At 42.7% G+C, this 17748-nt stretch overlaps 2 protein-coding genes across 4 annotated transcripts; one reads left to right on the top strand and one right to left on the bottom strand.

Annotated features, from left to right (window-relative positions):
• The first annotated feature begins 141 nt into the window (after positions 1-141).
• PRDX1 (peroxiredoxin 1) lies at positions 142-12636 on the top strand. 3 transcript variants are annotated; one of them, XM_079116683.1, is made up of 6 exons: positions 142-278; positions 2642-2758; positions 4977-5130; positions 5587-5709; positions 5949-6079; positions 12300-12636. In XM_079116683.1, exons 2-6 carry the CDS (start codon positions 2653-2655, stop codon positions 12383-12385), a joined length of 600 nt encoding a protein of 199 aa, XP_078972809.1. In that variant the 5' UTR covers positions 142-278; positions 2642-2652; the 3' UTR covers positions 12386-12636. The 3 variants fall into 3 exon arrangements, with proteins under 3 accessions (XP_078972809.1, XP_078972810.1, XP_078972811.1); XM_079116684.1 differs by lacking the exon at positions 142-278 and adding an exon at positions 432-456; XM_079116685.1 differs by lacking the exon at positions 142-278 and adding an exon at positions 590-613.
• On the bottom strand, positions 12441-17734 carry MMACHC (metabolism of cobalamin associated C). The gene is made up of 4 exons (XM_079116552.1): positions 17547-17734; positions 15347-15541; positions 14490-14642; positions 12441-14061 (listed from the first exon to the last, which is right to left on the bottom strand). The coding sequence occupies exons 1-4, from the start codon at positions 17625-17627 to the stop codon at positions 13648-13650; spliced, it is 843 nt and encodes a 280-aa protein (XP_078972678.1). The 5' UTR covers positions 17628-17734; the 3' UTR covers positions 12441-13647.
• Positions 17735-17748: the final 14 nt, after the last annotated feature.

Raw genomic sequence — 17748 nt, 5'->3', positions numbered from 1 at the left:
TTTCAGACCCTGGTCACCCCAGGCGGAGAGGCCACAGGTACTTTTCTGGGCCCAAAGACGCCTCAGCACAAAATAAGCTGAGTCATCCGGCGGGGCAGCTGCGGCAGGCGGGACTCGGCCGGATCCCCCTCCTCTCTCCTCCTCCCGTACCCCCGACCCGCTTCAACTCTCGCGAGAGCCCTGCTAGCTATAAAGGGAGCTCCCCGCGTTTGCCTCGCACGTCCTCTTCCCTTCTGGTCGCGGTTGCTTGCGTCTTGGGAACTTTCGTGTCGGAACTGGTGAGTCTGCGGCGGTGCAGCCCGGGTGAAGCCAGGTGTAGCGTTTCACACCCGGCTCATCGCCTTTCCCCCCTTTTCTTCCTGGGCCTCCGTGCTTCTCTAGGGGCGAGGTCGCAAGGCAAGGCCTAGCGCTGGACGGTGCTCAGGCGCTACGCGCACTCCCCACGTGGACCCCTCGGTGGGTGCCGGGACCTGGTGGAAACCCGAGTCTCCTATTATCCCGGCAGCCCGAACAGAGGGCGCTGATTGGCGCGGCGTGGCGCACTGCTGGCTGTGGAGTCTTTTCGATAATACCCTCCTTCCAGGAGGGTTCAACCTCGTTGCGCACTCTGCTGGTCTGTGGATGTTTTCCGAAGTGTTAGGATCCGGTGATGGTGGCTGGAATATCTGAAGTAGAGTTTGGCCCACGGTCCTGGCCAGGGTTCTTAGCAGATTCGGTGAAGGCGCCCGGTACCGGCCGGAAGTCTGCCTTTTCCCGGGTTGGTTGGGCTTTGTACATGCAGGCCACCGTTCAAAGAATGTTTGGTCGAGAAGGCCATTTATGTTAGGGTCACACCCTGTAGGTGCTCCCTAAGTTGTTGCGTACCTTATTTTATTTTTGCTAAAAGTGTTAAAGTTTATTTAAAAAAATTTTTTTTAGTTGTAGATGTACACAATACCTTTATTTTGTTTATTTTTACGTGGCGCTGAGGATCAAACCCGTGCCTCACACATGCTGGGCAAGCGTTCTACCACTGAGCTACAACCCCAGCCCCGATTTCTTTTATAAAATAGTGAAAAGTTTGCGATGATAGAAGCTCACAACTTTTGTTTTTCTTTTTTCCCCCTCAGTACTGAGAACTGAACCCCAGGGACACTGTATCACAGAGCTACATCCCCCACCGTTTGTTTGTTTGTTTTGATTCCTGGGATTGAATCCAGGGGCGCTTAAACTGAGCCACATCCCCAGTTCTTTTTTTTTTTTTTTTTTTTTTTTTTTTTTTTTTAGCGACAGGGTCTCGTGAAGATGTTTAGGGCCTCGCTGAATTACTGAGACTGGCTTTGAATTTAATCCACCTGCCTCATCCTCCTGAGTTGCTGGAATTACTGGCGTGGACCATCGCTTCTGGCCTCCACCTCTTTTTTTTTTTTTTTTTTTTTTTTTGTGCTGGGAATTGAACCCAGGGCCTTTTCCTTGTGAGGCGGGCACTCTACCAACTGAGCTATCTTCCTAGCCTGCCCCCACCCCACTTTTTAAAATTTTTTAAATTTGTTTTAGTGTTAATAGACCTTTATTTCATTTATTTATATGTGGTGCTGAGAATCGAACCCAGTGCCTCACACATGCTAGGCAAACACTCTACCGCTGAGCTACAACCCCAACCCCCCTCCCCACCCTTTTTTGAGGCAGTGTTTCTCTAAGTTGCTTAGACTGGCCTTGAATTGCCTCCGCCCGGAGTAGCTGGGATTACAGGTGACGTTTCTTTTTATTATGGTATTATGAAGGAAAAACTTTGGGACTTGGAAAATTAGTTTCTTGAGGCTTTCAGACCAATGACTTAGTGATTTGAATTTCAACAACTTATCTTAGTTCTGACTTGGGTGAATCCAGTGCAGCATTGTGTTTTAGCAATAAATTGAATCTTGTTTGCTTACTTTGACCCCAGGATCTTGGTCCCAAGGTCAGAAACCTAATTTTTAAAGAACTTATGCTTAAACACAACACCTAAATATTTGAAACTGAGTAGATGCCATTATCATGGCCTTGCCTTTTAAAAAGTTGACTTTATTTGTTTTAGTGGTGGCAGGAAAAGTAACTTTGTCATTCCCCATGCTTGCCTGGGCTCTCCCACTAAACTATGCCCCGGCCCTGGATTAGGCTTAGATTATGTGCTCCGTTGGACAAATCTACCCCGAGAAAGGACAAGTGTACATTCCACATCATGAAATCAAATGTAGGCACAGTTCAAAGAAAGGACAACATGACTCTTGGGGAGCCAGGCATTTAGTGTTTGTGGCATTGTGCCATTTGGGTTCTGGTCTGAAGCTCTACCTCCTTCCTTGTTTCTAATGAATGTACAGAACAAAATGCCATTGAACAAATGATGATTCAGTGAGGGTGCTAGAAGTGACTTTTAAAGAAATTGCTGAACTGTTTTTAACTGAAAACAAAGGCTGAGATTCAGAGTCTTGTATTGGGTTTAAAAGTTGGAAAGCTTTTATTGTGATTCTTGACTGCTAGCTTCTGCTTCTTACTACTATAAAATTTAACATTCAGGGCCACTGGACAATTCTTGGATTGATCTGTAGCTAAGTTTCTGTTAGTGAAGGCTGTTGGCTATGTAGAACAGTATGACTTGTTTCTAATTTGTAATGTTTTCCAGCTGATAGCAAGATGTCTTCAGGAAATGCCAAAATCGGGCACCCTGCCCCCAACTTCAAAGCTACAGCTGTGATGCCAGATGGCCAGTTCAAAGATATTAGCCTATCTGACTACAAAGGTAAGAGTAAATTACACTGGGTTCACTAAAATGAAATCATTTTATGGTCTAGGGATGACTTGTTAGATTTGTGTCTGCTATGTGTGACTATAAAATGTTTTCTGTCTCCTAGGACAGTCTTCAGAGCAAAAGGCTGTTTGTTGCCTTCATGTTGAAGTTATAAGGATAGATAACCTTAAGTCAGACCTTTATGCCTCCGGAGAAAGCATGCTTCATTTTGTCTGGACATGTTAGCCCACTTACCTTTTCAGTGTCCTTCCTCAGTTATATTAATGGAAACATTCATAAGTATATCTTGTATAAGAGGAATTCTATATTTAGTCTGAGAGCTCCTCTTTGGAATTGTGATTTTGCCTGTTCAGTTTGTGAAAGGTTTGCCTCACAGCTCTTACCTTATTATGTAGAGGTCTTAGGCACATTCTCTTCACTGTTTTGCCCCCAAGGAAGAGTTGATGTTGCAGTTGGAACAACTCCTCTTTCTGTTGTCATGGTTCTATGCAGACACTTGCATAGAGTGTCTTCTTGCACTTCTATGGAGACTCTTCCTTTCTTGACTTGAAGTCCCAGAGCAGCTTGGTCTCCTGGAACAATTGAGGTTATAGAGTCCTTAGAATTTACAAACCTAAAATAACAGTTGTCAAGTGTACCTTTCCTGGGTCGTGTAGTTTTAATTCCTGACATCAGCTGTTTTTGAGATGGGAGTCTCACTGTGTTGTCCAGGCTGGACTTAAAGTGATCCCACCTCAGTCTCCCTAGGAGATGGGACACAGGTGCATGCTGTGCCCAGTTGGAGTTAGCTTTTGGTTAGAACTTTCATTTAGATTTTCTGATATATTACGCTTTGTTGTTGGGATAAGATTTTCTTTCTGGCAAGTAGCATCTTGACCCTGACCCAAAAGTATAGGCATGTGGTTGTGGAACTATTGTCTGCTCTGTAGGGTTTGACTTTCTGAAGCTTCAAAGTGTTTGTTAGGCAAAGCCATGAGGGATTGTTTAGATGAATCAAAGGATGCTTGCTTTTGGAAATAAGTGAATATTTGGAAATGTTCCATAGTTCCGCAACCATTAGGTACGGTGAGAGGCTGGCTATATCGTTGGTGTATCAATTGGTGGTAATGTCAGTGACTAAAGTAAAATTGTAGCTAGAATTCCGGTTACCTACTAGTACTTTTGGAACTTTTTTGCTTATAAAATTCTTTTGGGTCTTGTCAGGTTTGTTAGGTAAACATTTATTGTTATTCATGATGAGATGACTTTAAACCTTCCTGTCCTGCCTAGCACACACATAGCATAGCCTGGGGTTCAAACCCCAGTAACAAATAAAAGCATTCAAATACCTTCTGTCCCATTACTGTGGTTCATGTTGGAGGAAGTGCAAAGGCTCTGACTTCTTTTGTTGGTCTTTTACCACATGTCTCTGGAGGAAAATCCACCAAGTAGTAATCTTTTTCTGGGCATTGTTTTTAAGCATTGGCTTTAGGCCTTATAGATATTGCATCCTTGGTTTTATTTCCTTAGAGAACATGGGAATTTATGCTCATATTAGCCATCTGGAGAAGAAAGAAGTTACTGTTTTTTATGTTGTGTGTATTTGGTGCTGGGCATCAAATCCAAGATCATGCTCATGCCAGACTGCCATTGTGCTACACTGCCTCAGCCCCAGAGAAGATTGAAATTAGATTGAATTGTGTTTGTTCTGTAGCTGGCAGGTAAGAACATGGAGGGAGGAGAATAAAGTATGGAAATAGAAGGAGCTGTTTCTTATTCAGGCCTTCCGACTATAATAGATTATATAAATTGCTGCTTGGAGACATGTTGGACACCTTAGAATGAGACTAGGTCTGTCATTACTTAAAGAGACCTATTTCTTTAGGAATTTTATTTTTGGTGGGGATATTGGGGATTGAACCCAGGACCTCTTAACCACTGAGTTACATCCCCAGCCCTTTTTTTAAATTTTGAGACATGGCCTCACTAAGTTTCTGAGACTGACTTTGAACTTGCGCTCCTTTTTCCTCAGCCTCCCAAGCCACTGTCATTATAGGCATGTGCCACTGTCCAGCTTGACTTATTTGGTGCTGGGGATTGAACTTAGGGCCTTGTACTTGCAAGGCAAGCACTCTACTAACTGAGCTATATCCCCAGTCCCTATTACTTAGTTTTTATAAAGCAAGGAAGTCTGTTTCATAGCTAACCTGTGACTTTCTCCCCTGACCAGGAAAATATATAGTGTTCTTCTTTTACCCTCTCGACTTCACCTTTGTGTGCCCTACGGAGATCATTGCTTTTAGTGACAGGGCAGAAGAATTTAAGAAACTCAACTGCCAAGTGATTGGTGCTTCTGTGGATTCTCACTTCTGTCATCTGGCATGGTAAATCTCTTGATGTATATTTGGCACGTGGACATCTTAAACAGCACCTGGGAGGCTTTGGAATAGACTTTCTCAAGTATTGGCTTCTGACTCCTCACCAAAGGGAATACAATGACTGATCCTCTTATCATTCTAACTGGCAGCAGAAGAGAAGCAGCTTGAGTTGCAGCTAGTGTAAATTGGTGACCAGCCTTGCTGTTCTCATTCACTTCACTGCTGGGAAAAGTTTCAAGTATTTTGGGAAAGTTGGGTTGAGAATATGGGGAAGCCTAGGAATAGGTATAGTTAATATTCTTGCTACACAAGAATGAATGAGATTACACAAATGGTATGCCTTTGTGCCATGTACAAACAGAGAAACAACATGTATCCCATTTGTTTACAATAAAAAAAAAAAAAAAAAAAAAAAAAAAAAAAGAATGAATGAATGAATGTGATTGTATGTGCCTTCTGTAGGATCAATACACCCAAGAAACAAGGAGGACTGGGACCCATGAACATTCCCTTGATATCAGATCCCAAGCGCACTATTGCTCAGGATTATGGAGTCTTAAAGGCTGATGAAGGCATTTCCTTCAGGTACGTACTTTTTGGAATTGGGATGGAGTGCTGACATTCATCGGGAGAATTTAATTGAAGAAAGCTGCAGCTCTGATTTGAAAAAGATGTTTTCCTTATTTGGGGGAACCTCACTAAATGGCAAGGCTGATCTAAATAAGTCTTGGAGACCAGCCTATTTCCTTGGGACTTTTAACTTTTTTGAGCAAAATTTTAAACCTGTATCGCCTCTCTGTCATCCTTCAATCTCTTTCTCCCAGGGGCCTCTTTATCATTGATGATAAAGGTATCCTTCGCCAGATCACTGTGAATGACCTTCCTGTTGGCCGCTCTGTGGATGAGACTCTGAGACTAGTTCAGGCTTTTCAGTTCACTGACAAACATGGGGAAGGTAAGCCATTAGGAAAGATGAAGAAACAAAGGTTATCAAATAAGAAAAGGGTGATTATTATGTCTAGTTTAAAAATTGAGATCTGGATTATAGTGATTTGTGGAGGTGGGAATAATAGAGAAGCTTGAGGAGAATATAAATACTCTTTGTTCCAGCTGCATACTTTCCACTTTCACCCTGCTCTTTTAGAATCACTCACTGCTGCAGATCTGAGTGAAATGTAGGAGGATCTCATAAATGTAATAGAGCAATAGAAGTAAAGCACGTTTGGGCTGGGTATATAGCTCAGTTGGTAGAGTCCTTGCCTCACAGGCATTAGGCGCTGGGCACCACAAAAAACCTTTGGGCTTTGGGGGCATTTCACCACCAACTACTTCCCTAGCCCTTTTAAATAATTTTATTTTATTTTTTTTGCGGTGCTGGGGATTGAACCCAGGACTTCCAACTGAGCTATATCCCCAGCCCTAATTAATTTATTATTTTGGAAATGTAGCTTATTCCCCAAATGAACTGGGGATTTAGCTTAATGGTAGAGTGCCTCTGGGTTCAATCCCCAGTACCACAAAACAAAACTAAAATAGCTTTTTAAAAGCAGAGGATGGAGTTGTGATTAGGACTAGAGGGTTTCAGATAACATCCAAAGTTCTTCCTTGAAATTTTCAAGTTCAAAGAGAATGCTTTTCTAAGCCTGTCTTTGTAAAACCTAAACATCATTGGGCACATCTACCTTTTGGGTTTTAATCTAGTATTTACTGGAGTATAGTCTCTCTTCCTGTCACCCCATCACTGGTTACTTTTTCCTTTATTTCTCATTGTAGTGTTAAAATAAAAAAACAGAGGAGTGGGGAAGGGGCAGGGGGATAGAAAGGTAATAGAATGAGACAAACATACCCTATGTACATGTATGATTACACAAATGATGTGACTCTACTTCGTGTACAACCAGAAATGAAAGTTGTACCCCATTTGTGTACAATGAATCAAAAAAAAAAAAATAATAATAAAGCGTTAAACAGGCTGGGTGTGTAACTTAATAGTAGATTGTATATCATAGTATGTGTGAGTCCGTCTGTTTGATATATCCTGGCTTTTGAGTTGTGAAACTGTATTTTTTTTTTTTTTCTTCTTTTCCCCACTCTTTGAGTGTGGTTATTGCCAAAAGGGGACCACATTATCTCAACCAAGAGTTAGCTTAGTGGGCTTTTTGTGTGTGTGGTGCTGGGGATCCAACCGAGGGCCTTGGGCTTGGTCAGCAAGCACTTTACAGCTCAGCTATACCCGTAGTTCCTAACTTCCTTTTTAGTTTTGGTTTTTTGGTACGGGAGATTGAACCCAGGGCCACTTAAACCAGTGAACCACATTCTCCAGCTCTTTTTCATATTTTAGAGATAGGGTCTCACTAAGTTGCTGAGGCTGGCTTTGAACTTGTGATTCTCCTGCTTTAGCTTCCCAAGCTGCTGGCATTATAGGTGTGGGTCATTGCCTGGCCTAACTTAGTTTTTAAGAGCTAAGCTAGTGAGACAGCAGCTTCTGGGTATTTGGGAGAATAGGGAACTTTAACTCCCCTCTCTGACTTAATGTAATTGAGGATAAGATAATTCTGATCAAGTGCTGCTGACATCTAGTCAAGGACACAGGTGAATTTGGGCATTCTTCCTTCCTACATCTCATTTTCTTTGGTAGATAAATAATTCAGGTTAGCTTTCATTCCCCCCCCCCCCCCCCCCCCCCCCCCAGTACTGAGGATTGAACCCAGGGATTCTCTACCTCTGAGTTGCATCTCCAGACCTTTTTTTAGATTGTAAGAGTCTTGTTAAGTTGCTGAGTCTGGCCTAGAACTTGTGATCCTCCTGGTCAACATTTTGAGTAGCTGGGATTACAGGTGCATGCCACCATGCTCTGCTATCAGATGAACTTGCTTTTTTTTTTTTTTTTTTCCTTATTTTTTTTTAGTTGTAGATGTACACAATACCTTTATTTTTATGTGGTACTGAGGATTGAACCCAGTGCCTCACACATGCTAGGCAAGCACTCTATCACTGAACCATAACCCCAGCCCCTCAGATGAGCTTTAAAAGGCCCATTTTAGCTCTGATTTTATGATTTAAAGAAGGTAAAATTATTATAGTCTGGATTAGTTATGTGCGTTTGGGAGACCTTTTTGGTGGTTGACTAGAATGGAGGACTGATACTTGCAATCAGTGAGCACCATTTGTAGTAGCGTGTGCAGGCATTAAGCTAGCCACAGCTTAATTGCTCATAGCTGCTCAGACTGCCCTCTGGATGGGGATGAGGTTTAGCACTCAGAAGGAGCAGGGAGTAGCACGATATACTTGCCTTTTATTGACTTTCCTAGGACTTTGTGTATAGGCTGGACAAATGTCCAGGGATTGAACTCAGGGACGCTTAACCACTGAGCCACATCCCCAACCCTTTTCCATTTTGGGATGGGTTCTCACTAAGTTACTGAGGCTGGCTTTGAACTTGGAATCCTCCTGCCTTAGCCTCCTCAGCCTGGGATTACAGGTGTGTTCCACTATGCTTGGCTAGACTAAATTTTTTAAAATATATATATCTTTTGTTATATAAGGACATGATACCTTTATTTTATTTATTGTTATGTGGTTCTGAGGATCGAACCCAGTGCCTCACACATGCTAGGCACGTGCTCTACTACTGAGCTACAGCCTCAGCCCATAGGCTGAACTCTTGAACACAATCCTCCTTAATTCTGAATTGGTGTCTGTTGATTCTCATCTCACTAGAACAAGAACAACTCTCTGCATCCCTGTTTTTGGGGGGAGGGGTGGTACCTGGGAATGAACCCAGGGAACCCATTGAGCCCAGCCCCAGGTGAGGCTGGCTTTGAATTTTCAATCTTCCTGCCTCAGCTTCCTGAGCTGCTGGGATTACAGGCATGTATCACTGAAGCCATTTTTGTACTAAACATTTGAGAGTCTGTGAATGTCAAAACACTAGCCTAGGTACTTGTATTATGTTTGAGTTAATCATACATTCCTTGTTTTATGGTTTCGGGGATTGAATTTAGGGGAATTTGACCACTGAGCTACATCCCAGCCCTATTTTGTATTTTATTTAGAGACAGGGTCTCACTTAAGTTGCTTAGTGCCTCGCTTTTGCTGAGGCTGGCTTTGAACTCCTGCCTCAGCCCCTGAGCTGCTGGTATTACGGTATGTGCCACCACACTCACCTGGCTGTGTTAATCCTATGTTCTTTAAGGGCTAGTAAATCAGTAGATGCTTAAAATATTGTTTATTCATTGTAAATGGTGGAATTGAGATTCAAATTAAAACTTTTTCTTATGGTAATTAAAATTAGGACATTTCGGGCTGGGGAGATAGCTCAGTTGGTAGAGTGCTTGCCTCGCAAGCACAAGGCCATGGGTTCAATCCGCAGCACCGCAAAAAAAAAAAAAAAAAAAAAAAATTGGACATGTATTTTAACCTTTTGGTGCCACTAAAGGCAATAGCTGTATAACCGTCAGGTGGAAATTTTCAGGCTTCCCATTTAGTTATTGTTACCTATTCCCAGAAAGTTGGTTGCATAATCTGACATCTGAAGCCCAAATATCCTTGGACCAAAGGGGCTTCTCTCACTTGAGCAAAAGAGACTCTTCCATTCTCTTATCAGACTTCAGTGAATACATATCTTCTAGAAGGTGACAGCAAAAGGAAGTGGACATATCAGCTTGGTCTCCTTGCCTCACTTTCCTCAGGCTAGTCCAAGGTGCATTGCTAGTTTATAATTGTTAGGAAAAGATGGAAGGCTATCCTTTCTGCATAAGTGTGTGAAAGATTCAGTCCCTCTTTTTGCTTAACAAGGTGTAGAAGGCAGTTGTCATGAATCAAGTCTACCCTTTTGTAGTTTAGCAGAATTAAACACTGCTGAAGAGTCCAAATGAGATCATTGCTTTCAAATCTCTATGATTGCCAGAGGGAAACAGCAGGTGTTTTTTTTTTTGTTTTTTTTTTTTAAATTAATATTTTTCTGCTAACAATATAATCATTTTAATGTACAACTTTTTTGTCATTAATTACATGTATAATGCATATTCCTTGCCACTATTTCTAGAATTTTTTCATCAGAATATGTAACTATTAAATAACCATTCCTCCCCTGTGAATTTGCCTGTAGATAGTTAATATAAGTGAAAACATCATTTGTCCCTTTGTATGTCTGGCATCTTTCAGTTAGCATGATTTTTATTTTTGTTTTTAATTTTATTGTAAACAAATGGGATACATCTTGTTTCTGTACATGAAGTAGAGGCATACCATTTGTGTAATCATACATTTACCTAGGGTAATAGTTTTTGATTCATTGTTATTTTTTTCTCCCACCCCTCTTATCCCTCTATAGAGTTCCTCCTTTCTCCATTCTTGCCCCCTTCCCACCCTCTATATGTGTCATTATCTGCTTATCAGTGAGATCATTCGTCCTTTGGTTTTTTTTTTGAGATTGGCTTATCTCACTTAGCATGATATTCTACAACTGCATCCATTTGCCTACAAATGCCATAATTTTATTATTCTTTATGGCTGAGTAATATTCCATGGTGTGTGTTCTTTATCCATTCAATTGAGGGGCATCTAGGTTAGCATGATGTTTTTACACTTAATCCATGTAACCTGTATTGGAACTTCATTTCTACAGGGTGTTGTGGCATGTGCCTGTAATCCCAGTGATTTAGGAGGCTGAAGCAGGAGGATCACATAGCTAGACCCTAAGCAACTTAGTGAGACCAGGTCTCAAAAAACAAAAAGGGCTGGGTATGTGACTCAGCGGGAAAGCACCCCTAGGTTAAATTCCCAGGCACCCACCCCACAAAAAGGGGGGGGGGGGGCTAAACATGGAATTCCTACATGACCCAGCAATCCCACTCCCAGGGACTATACCTAAAAGAATTGGCTACAAAGACTCATATACAAGTGTTTGCCACCAGATACTTGTTTACCAATATTCTAGAAGTATTGCTCACAAATAGCCACAAGGTGGAAACAACCCAAATGAATGGAGAAACAATGAAACTATTCTACCATAAAGAGAAATGAAGATTTTTTTGTTTTTTGTTTTTTGATTTTTTTTTTTCCCTTCTTTTTTGGTACTAGGGTTTGAACCCAGGACCTTGTGCATGCTAAGTTAGCACTCTACCATTGAACTATATCCCCAGTCCATTTTATTTTTATTTATTTATTTTTAAATATATCTATTAGATGTTGCTAGACATTTATTTTTTTCTTTTATTTATATGTGGTGCCGAGAATCAAACCCAGTGCCTCACATGCTAGGAAGGTGCTCTACCACTGAGGGACAACTCCAGCCCCCCTTTTTATTTTTAAACATTGTCTCATTAAGTTGCCCAATCTGACTTTGAACTTGCTATCCTCCTTCCCCAGGCTTCAGAGTAGTTTGTTTACAGGCCAATTCAGGGGGCCTGAACCTAGGGGTGCTTAACCATTGATCCATATCCCCAACCCTTTTATTTTTTGAGATGGGGTCTCCCTAAGTTGCTTTGGGTCTTGCTGATTTGCTGAGAGTGGCCTCAAACTTGTGATCCTTCGCCTTAGCCTCCTGAATTGCCGGGATAACAAGTGTGTGCCACCACACCTGACTATAAAACTTCTTTTTTAAAAAGAAATATTTGAGCTGGACACTGGTGTACACCTGTAATCCCAGTGACTCAGGAAGCTGAGGCAGAAAGATCACAGGTTTGAGGGTAGTCTGAGCAATTCAGTGAGATTGTGTCTTAAAATACTGGGGAAGTAACTTAATGGTAGAATACCCCTGGGTTCAATCCCCAGTATGGGGAGAGAAAAAACTATTTGAAGCATACATAAAACTATGCAGAACATAATGACTATGTACTATTTACCGTTAACAGATCTTAATGTTTTGCCACATTTTTTTTAGATTGGTTAGTTTTAGAAGCATACTTGAAGCGTTACATTAATTAACTTGTAGGTGTTTTATAGATGAATTAGGTAAAATAGTGTTAGTGCTGTGGTGAGTTATATTAATGTTTGTACAGTAGTTAGCCTTTAGCTAGACGGCTGGATTACTGACAGATTGCAGGTAAGTTTTCTGGTGCCTGTGTATTCAGATTGTAGGGCTCTGGTTTTGAGGCAACTTCTTGTCCATGGAAGGAGGATGGTGTATACCACTGAGTCGGTAATTAATTAGTGGTACCTTTCTCTTGCAGTGTGCCCTGCTGGCTGGAAGCCTGGCAGTGATACCATCAAGCCTGATGTCCAAAAAAGCAAAGAATATTTCTCCAAGCAGAAGTGATCACTGGGCCATCTTAGTGCCAGGCTGCACTGGGCACCCATGAGAACAAAATCTCTTTTGTATTTTTTTTTTTTTTTTCCCATGCCTAAGACATAACTTTCCTATAGGGTTGGAGAGACCAGCCTTTCTTCTGTTGGTGGGGGAATGACCTGAGCTATATTGTGGGGTTGGCCATCTGATGTATATGATGTACCAGTAGTGGGGCATCGGCCCATTGATCTTTTGTAGTTTCTATTAAACTTGAACTGAGACCTTGATGATTCTTCATTTTTAGAGGAGATACTAATCTTTGATTTTTAAGAGGAATTTACATTTCTGTGCTTTCCATCTTTAGGAGAAAAATAAGGAGAGCTGCCTTAAAAGTATATTGAGGGTAAATACAGGTAGACCCAGTAAATTGATACAAGTGCACATTTTGCTTTACTACATCTGGGGGAGAAGAGCAAACCCTGTGATAGTGTTAGCCAGGGCACTGCAATTTATACAGTAGGTTGGGTTGAAGGTTATGGTCCCAATGAGGTTAACTTTACTATCTAAGTGTACAGAGTGGGCTGCCTGGGAATCAGAAATTTGGCCTCTTTAGTTAAAACGTGTTTGTTTACCTGCTTTGTTGGCTTTGGTCCCTTTGGAAGTCAAAAGGGGAGAAGACAAACACAAGGCTGGTGGTGCCCTTGGGTAGGGCTTATAGTAGCAGAAATAGTGCTGATCACTTTTCACCTTCCCTGGTTTCTAGCCATGATTTTAGGGTAGTCCTTTTTGATCCTCATCCATATCACTGTCCTAAGGGAAACTCAGCAGGGAGAAGTTAGGTTTCTCCTAGACCCTTCAGGTTAGGGCAGATTCATAACTGAGTATCCACAGTATAGACAGAAGTGTCTATAACATACTTGTCTTATCAGCCACCCCTTCAGAAATAGCATTGGATCTATGAACAGGATTCTTAGGGCCTTCATTATCCATTTACTATATGCCAGGCACTGTTTCAAAATGTTACATTTATTTAGTGGGTGGGTACTATTTGGGGATGACTATTTGGGTTGGTACTGTTTGGGGAGTTCCTTGGAGCACTGTGTAGAAATTTTAACAGACAAGAATCCCATAGATTTCTGTTATTTGCCTTGACTAAATCTTCCTTGAATCTTTTTATTATTGAAAATCTGTCAAGAAATGGTCATTTTGTACCCAAAATAAAATCTCTTGCTTTGCCAATTCTATTAAGTCCTAGCAAGTACCATCATGACAGGGATTTCAAGAGGAAGGTATCAAGGGCCAGGGGATATGGGTGGTGAGATGCTAGGGCTGAGCCAGCTCCGGGCTCTGGTATTCTGGGGCTTCTTGGTGAGTGTGGTAAAGGGAAGCTCAGGGAATATAATACAAGACTCCTCTGAGGGCTGGGCTAAGCCTAACAGGGCTAAGCGTTGTGCAGGCGGGGTAGAAAAATAGGCCTTTTGTTCTTCTGAGTAACGTTCCTGGGGCGTCACAGCATCCCGGTAACTCCAGTCACGCCAATGGAAATTGAAGCCTTCAAGCAGGGTAATTCTGGCAGCTCTTGAAGGTACACAGTCAGGGGGCTTTCTCCGTGGCAGATCCGGCACTTCTACCCCTGGCAGCAACACCACACCTCGAATGGCAAACCAGCCCCCAAATCGGGGGTGTATGCACACACCTGCTATGTGCTGGGGAGTGGGTGAAGAAAAACAAGGTCATGGAGGTCACCTTGGCACAAGTACCACCATTGTAAGCTATCCTTGTTCACTTATTTCCCACTAAGTGTACACTGATGCCAAATATAAACCTCTTTCCCTCCCTTGATAAGCTCCCAATCTCACCACTAGTGTGCTGATCACTATGCTGCCTCTTCCATTCTGAGAGCCTTATAAGAGACAGGTTTTTAAAAACAGATCAGATTTTTCTGCTCTGATACATTTCTAGAATGGTAAATTCTAGAAAGTATGGGGCTGGCCTATTGGCCAGGACATAGCTGCTTTGTGCTTGGTGGTTTTATCAACTTTAGGGGAGGCAGAGGAATATGGAACCTGCTAAGGGTATGAGAGCCTTGCCATTTTCTTTCATAGTCCCTACTCATCCACACTTGCTCTCTGACCTGAGTTCCCCATGGGTCAGCTTCCACATCTTGGCGTTGGTAGTAATAAGCAGCCCCTGCCACATGGGCTGCTGTCTGTGCCAGAATCTTAGGGCGCCGGTTGGGGTGTACCTCATAGTCAGCAATGACTTCCATCTGCAGCTCTGGGAGGCTCTGGGACAGAATTAAGAGGCTCCTGTCAACATGAGGGGAGTTGTGACTTCACCCTAGCGAGCCCTAATTTGTGTGTTTGTTAATGTCCATGTTTTGAAGGGGAAACGTGACCTTAACCTGGGAAGCTCCAAAGTGAGGAATGTTATGGTTCTTTCTAAAGAGGGCCCAAGTATGAAGCGAAACAAGGACTTGCTCAGAAATCTCCATTGTGAGGAGTGATTTTAGTGTTGTCCTTCAGAATATCAGTGTGGGGAGATCTACCCTGTGTTCAAATGTATGTGTATATTTAAATTTATTATGAGGACATATTCTGTCCTCAGAAGGTCCCAAAGACTGCATAAAACTTGTAGGACAAAAGCGGTGAAGGATGTTGGGCTCATCCTTATTTCACATGAAGGCCAAGTCTGGCCTGAAGTTCATGTAGTTACTCCCCAGCCCCATCCACCTGTAGGGGATGAGTGGACAAACTGTAGGGTGAGTGGACAAACTTCAGACTGGGGGTCTGCTAAATGAAGATGATAGAACCTGGATGTAAATAGGCAGAATAGGGAGAAATCACAATGTCAAGGCTGGTTTTAGGATATCATTTCACATGCGAGGTGGAGCCCAGCCTTAGGTCCAGATCTTGTATTGAGTTTGGAGGAGGTGGGAGCAAGGGTGTTTGGGAGCTGGAGGGGGGGGGGGGGGAGTTGAACCTTGCTCACCTCTGTAACACGCCTCAGGTGGTAGGCCACACACTGATCCACAGGGTCAGTCAGTGGTTGGAGGTGGTGGCTCTGCAAGAAGGGCTTGAGGGCCTGGTCGAACATAGCCGGTGTGCTGAGTACCAGGAAGGCCAGGGTAGGTCCTGGTAGGGGCAAGTGGAAGGCTGGAGGCAGAAGTTCATTGTACCATGCCACCTGAAACAGAAAGTTCAGGCCAGGCTAGCCAGCTGACGCAAGCCTTAGCCAGCCCACACCTCACCTGTACTCAAAGCCTCATGTTTTGCTCCATCTTCCAACTCCTTCAACAAATTTTCACTTTTGCTGTGTGATGTATGTATATTACATTGTATAGTCATCTCATCTGATTTTGACAGGGATTTATTTATTTTAGTACCGGGGTTTGAACACAGGGATGCTTAACCACTGAGCTACACCCCAAGCCCTTTTTAATTAATTAAGTAATTACTTAAATACCAGAGATTTAATCCAGGGGTGCTTTACCACTAAGCTACATCTTCAGCCCATTTTATTTTCTGAGACTGGGTCTTGCTAAGTTGCTTAGGGATTTGCTAAATTGCTGAGATTGGCCTAGAACTTTAGATCCTCCTACGTCAGCTTTCCAAGTTGCAGGGATTACAGGTGTGCACCACAGCACCCAGTTAAAGAAGGTCACAGCCATAGCAGAGGATGGTTATGACTGAAGATTTAAAGAATAAAATGACATCAGTTTTAGAAAGATCTGGCTGTAGTGTGGAGGCAAGATGACTGCAAGGTTATTAAGTAATCCAATAATAAATGGTGACTTGGACTAGAGCATAGAGCAGGGAAATGGAAAACAATGGACTTGGGAGGCTCAGGAGGTGAAAGAATTGATGGCTGATTGGATGTTGGGGTGACAAGGTGATCAACAGCTTAGGATGATTGGCAGGGCTACAGCTAGCTCTGTTCAGTACAATATTTCCCACTACCCAGGTCCACCTGGTTTGCTAGAGCATTCTCACTATGCTCCCCCCATGCTGTCCATCACTATCTCCATGCTTTTACTCAAGCTCATATTTTAGATGTATACAATCCTCCCTTCTTCCAATACATCTTTTCATATACATTGCAATTTCTTTTCTTTTTTTTTTTTTTTTTACAGTGTCTACAATGAACCCAGGGCCTCATGCATGGTAGGCAAGTGCTCTACCACTGACTTACATCCCCAGCCTTCAATTTCATTTGTTTCTAGCCAATCCTTTCTCAAGATAGACCGAACCTATTTTTTTTTTTTTTCTATATATATCCTTCCTTCAACATTGCTATGGACGTCTCCGTGCAATTAGTGGGACATAAGCTGCCTCTTAAGCATCAAGCAGTTGCTTGAGCAAAGGACTCAAGCAGTTGACTTATGTCTTTAACATTGTGACTTAAGCACCCTCAGTGCACCAAGCACTAATGTGAGGAAATGGGATTTATGTAGCTTGATGTGGTGACAGATTCCTGTAATCCCAGCAACTCGGGAGACCGAGGCTGGAAAAGTTCAAGGCCAGGATGGCAAACTTAGATCATGTCTCAAAGAAAAAAAAAAAAAAAAAAAAAAAAAAAGTCTGGGGATGTAGCTCAGTGGAAGAGTGCTCCTGGGTTCAATCTCCAGTATCAAAATATGTATGTATGTATATATATAAATATATAAAGAAAAAAAGAAAAAGAAAATACTATGTAAAATGTGGGGGCGGGGGAGGCGGGGGTGAGGAGACATCTGTGCCAGGCGGGTGCCCATAATTTCTATATCCAGCACCAATCGTTGGCAGCATCATGAATTATCTTCTGTTGGTAGATGGAACAAAACGGCCTACTGTTTCTTATTCAACACCAGGAATGTCCTCCTCTCCTCAGCTGATCTAAATCATAGTCATGCAAACCTTCCATGCCTTGTTCTTTCCTAACTGCTTTAGGAAGCTTCCAAGGAGATTCCAGGCGCATGGGTACATTTTTTCCCCCTGTAAATTATGTAGATAACAAAGCCGAATAGGTTACAGAATTCCATCCATCGGTCTGGCATTATATCGGGGTAAAAGGACAAACGTGTGACACCCTGTCCCAGTCGTCAGATGGACGCCGGGCCGGACGAGCTTGGGGAGGATAAGAGGGCCTCACGCCGACTGCACCAAGGCCAATTTTACACTTCTTCTTAGAACCGCAGGAGGGATAAACCAACCTGGAAGGGGTAAATCTCGAAGCCAAAAGGACACAACGTGTCCTCAATCTTCAGCTTCAGTTCTGCGACGTGAGGCTCCATACCGCCCGCTACACGCTGAGCTTGCTGGGGAATGGAGTCTAAAGAATAACTGTGCCGTTAGGTTTCGAGGCAGCTTGGACTTCATTTCCCAGGAGCTACTGGGACCAGCAGCCCGACAAAG

This window comes from Sciurus vulgaris, assembly GCF_902686455.1.
Source record: "Sciurus vulgaris genome assembly, chromosome: 1".
In the NCBI taxonomy this organism is placed as follows: Eukaryota; Metazoa; Chordata; class Mammalia; order Rodentia; family Sciuridae; genus Sciurus; species Sciurus vulgaris.
Note: the sequence above shows the minus strand (reverse complement) of the source record. Positions and strands in the feature narration are given on the sequence as shown.

What these genes read in the sequence shown, in the direction of transcription:
- PRDX1 (XM_079116683.1), top strand. Translation starts at nt 2,653, where the DNA reads ATGTCTTCAGGAAATGCCAAAATCGGGCACCCTGCCCCCAACTTCAAA. An exon ending in CACTTCTGTCATCTGGCATG is followed by an intron (nt 5,131 to 5,586) that starts GTAAATCTCTTG and finishes TGCCTTCTGTAG; the next exon opens with GATCAATACACCCAAGAAAC. An exon ending in GATGAAGGCATTTCCTTCAG is followed by an intron (nt 5,710 to 5,948) that starts GTACGTACTTTT and finishes TCTTTCTCCCAG; the next exon opens with GGGCCTCTTTATCATTGATG.
- MMACHC (XM_079116552.1), bottom strand. Translation starts at nt 17,627, where the DNA reads ATGGAGCCTCACGTCGCAGAACTGAAGCTGAAGATTGAGGACACGTTG. An exon ending in TCGAGATTTACCCCTTCCAG is followed by an intron (nt 15,542 to 17,546) that starts GTTGGTTTATCC and finishes TTTCTGTTTCAG; the next exon opens with GTGGCATGGTACAATGAACT. An exon ending in CTGACCCATGGGGAACTCAG is followed by an intron (nt 14,062 to 14,489) that starts GTCAGAGAGCAA and finishes CCCACTCCCCAG; the next exon opens with CACATAGCAGGTGTGTGCAT.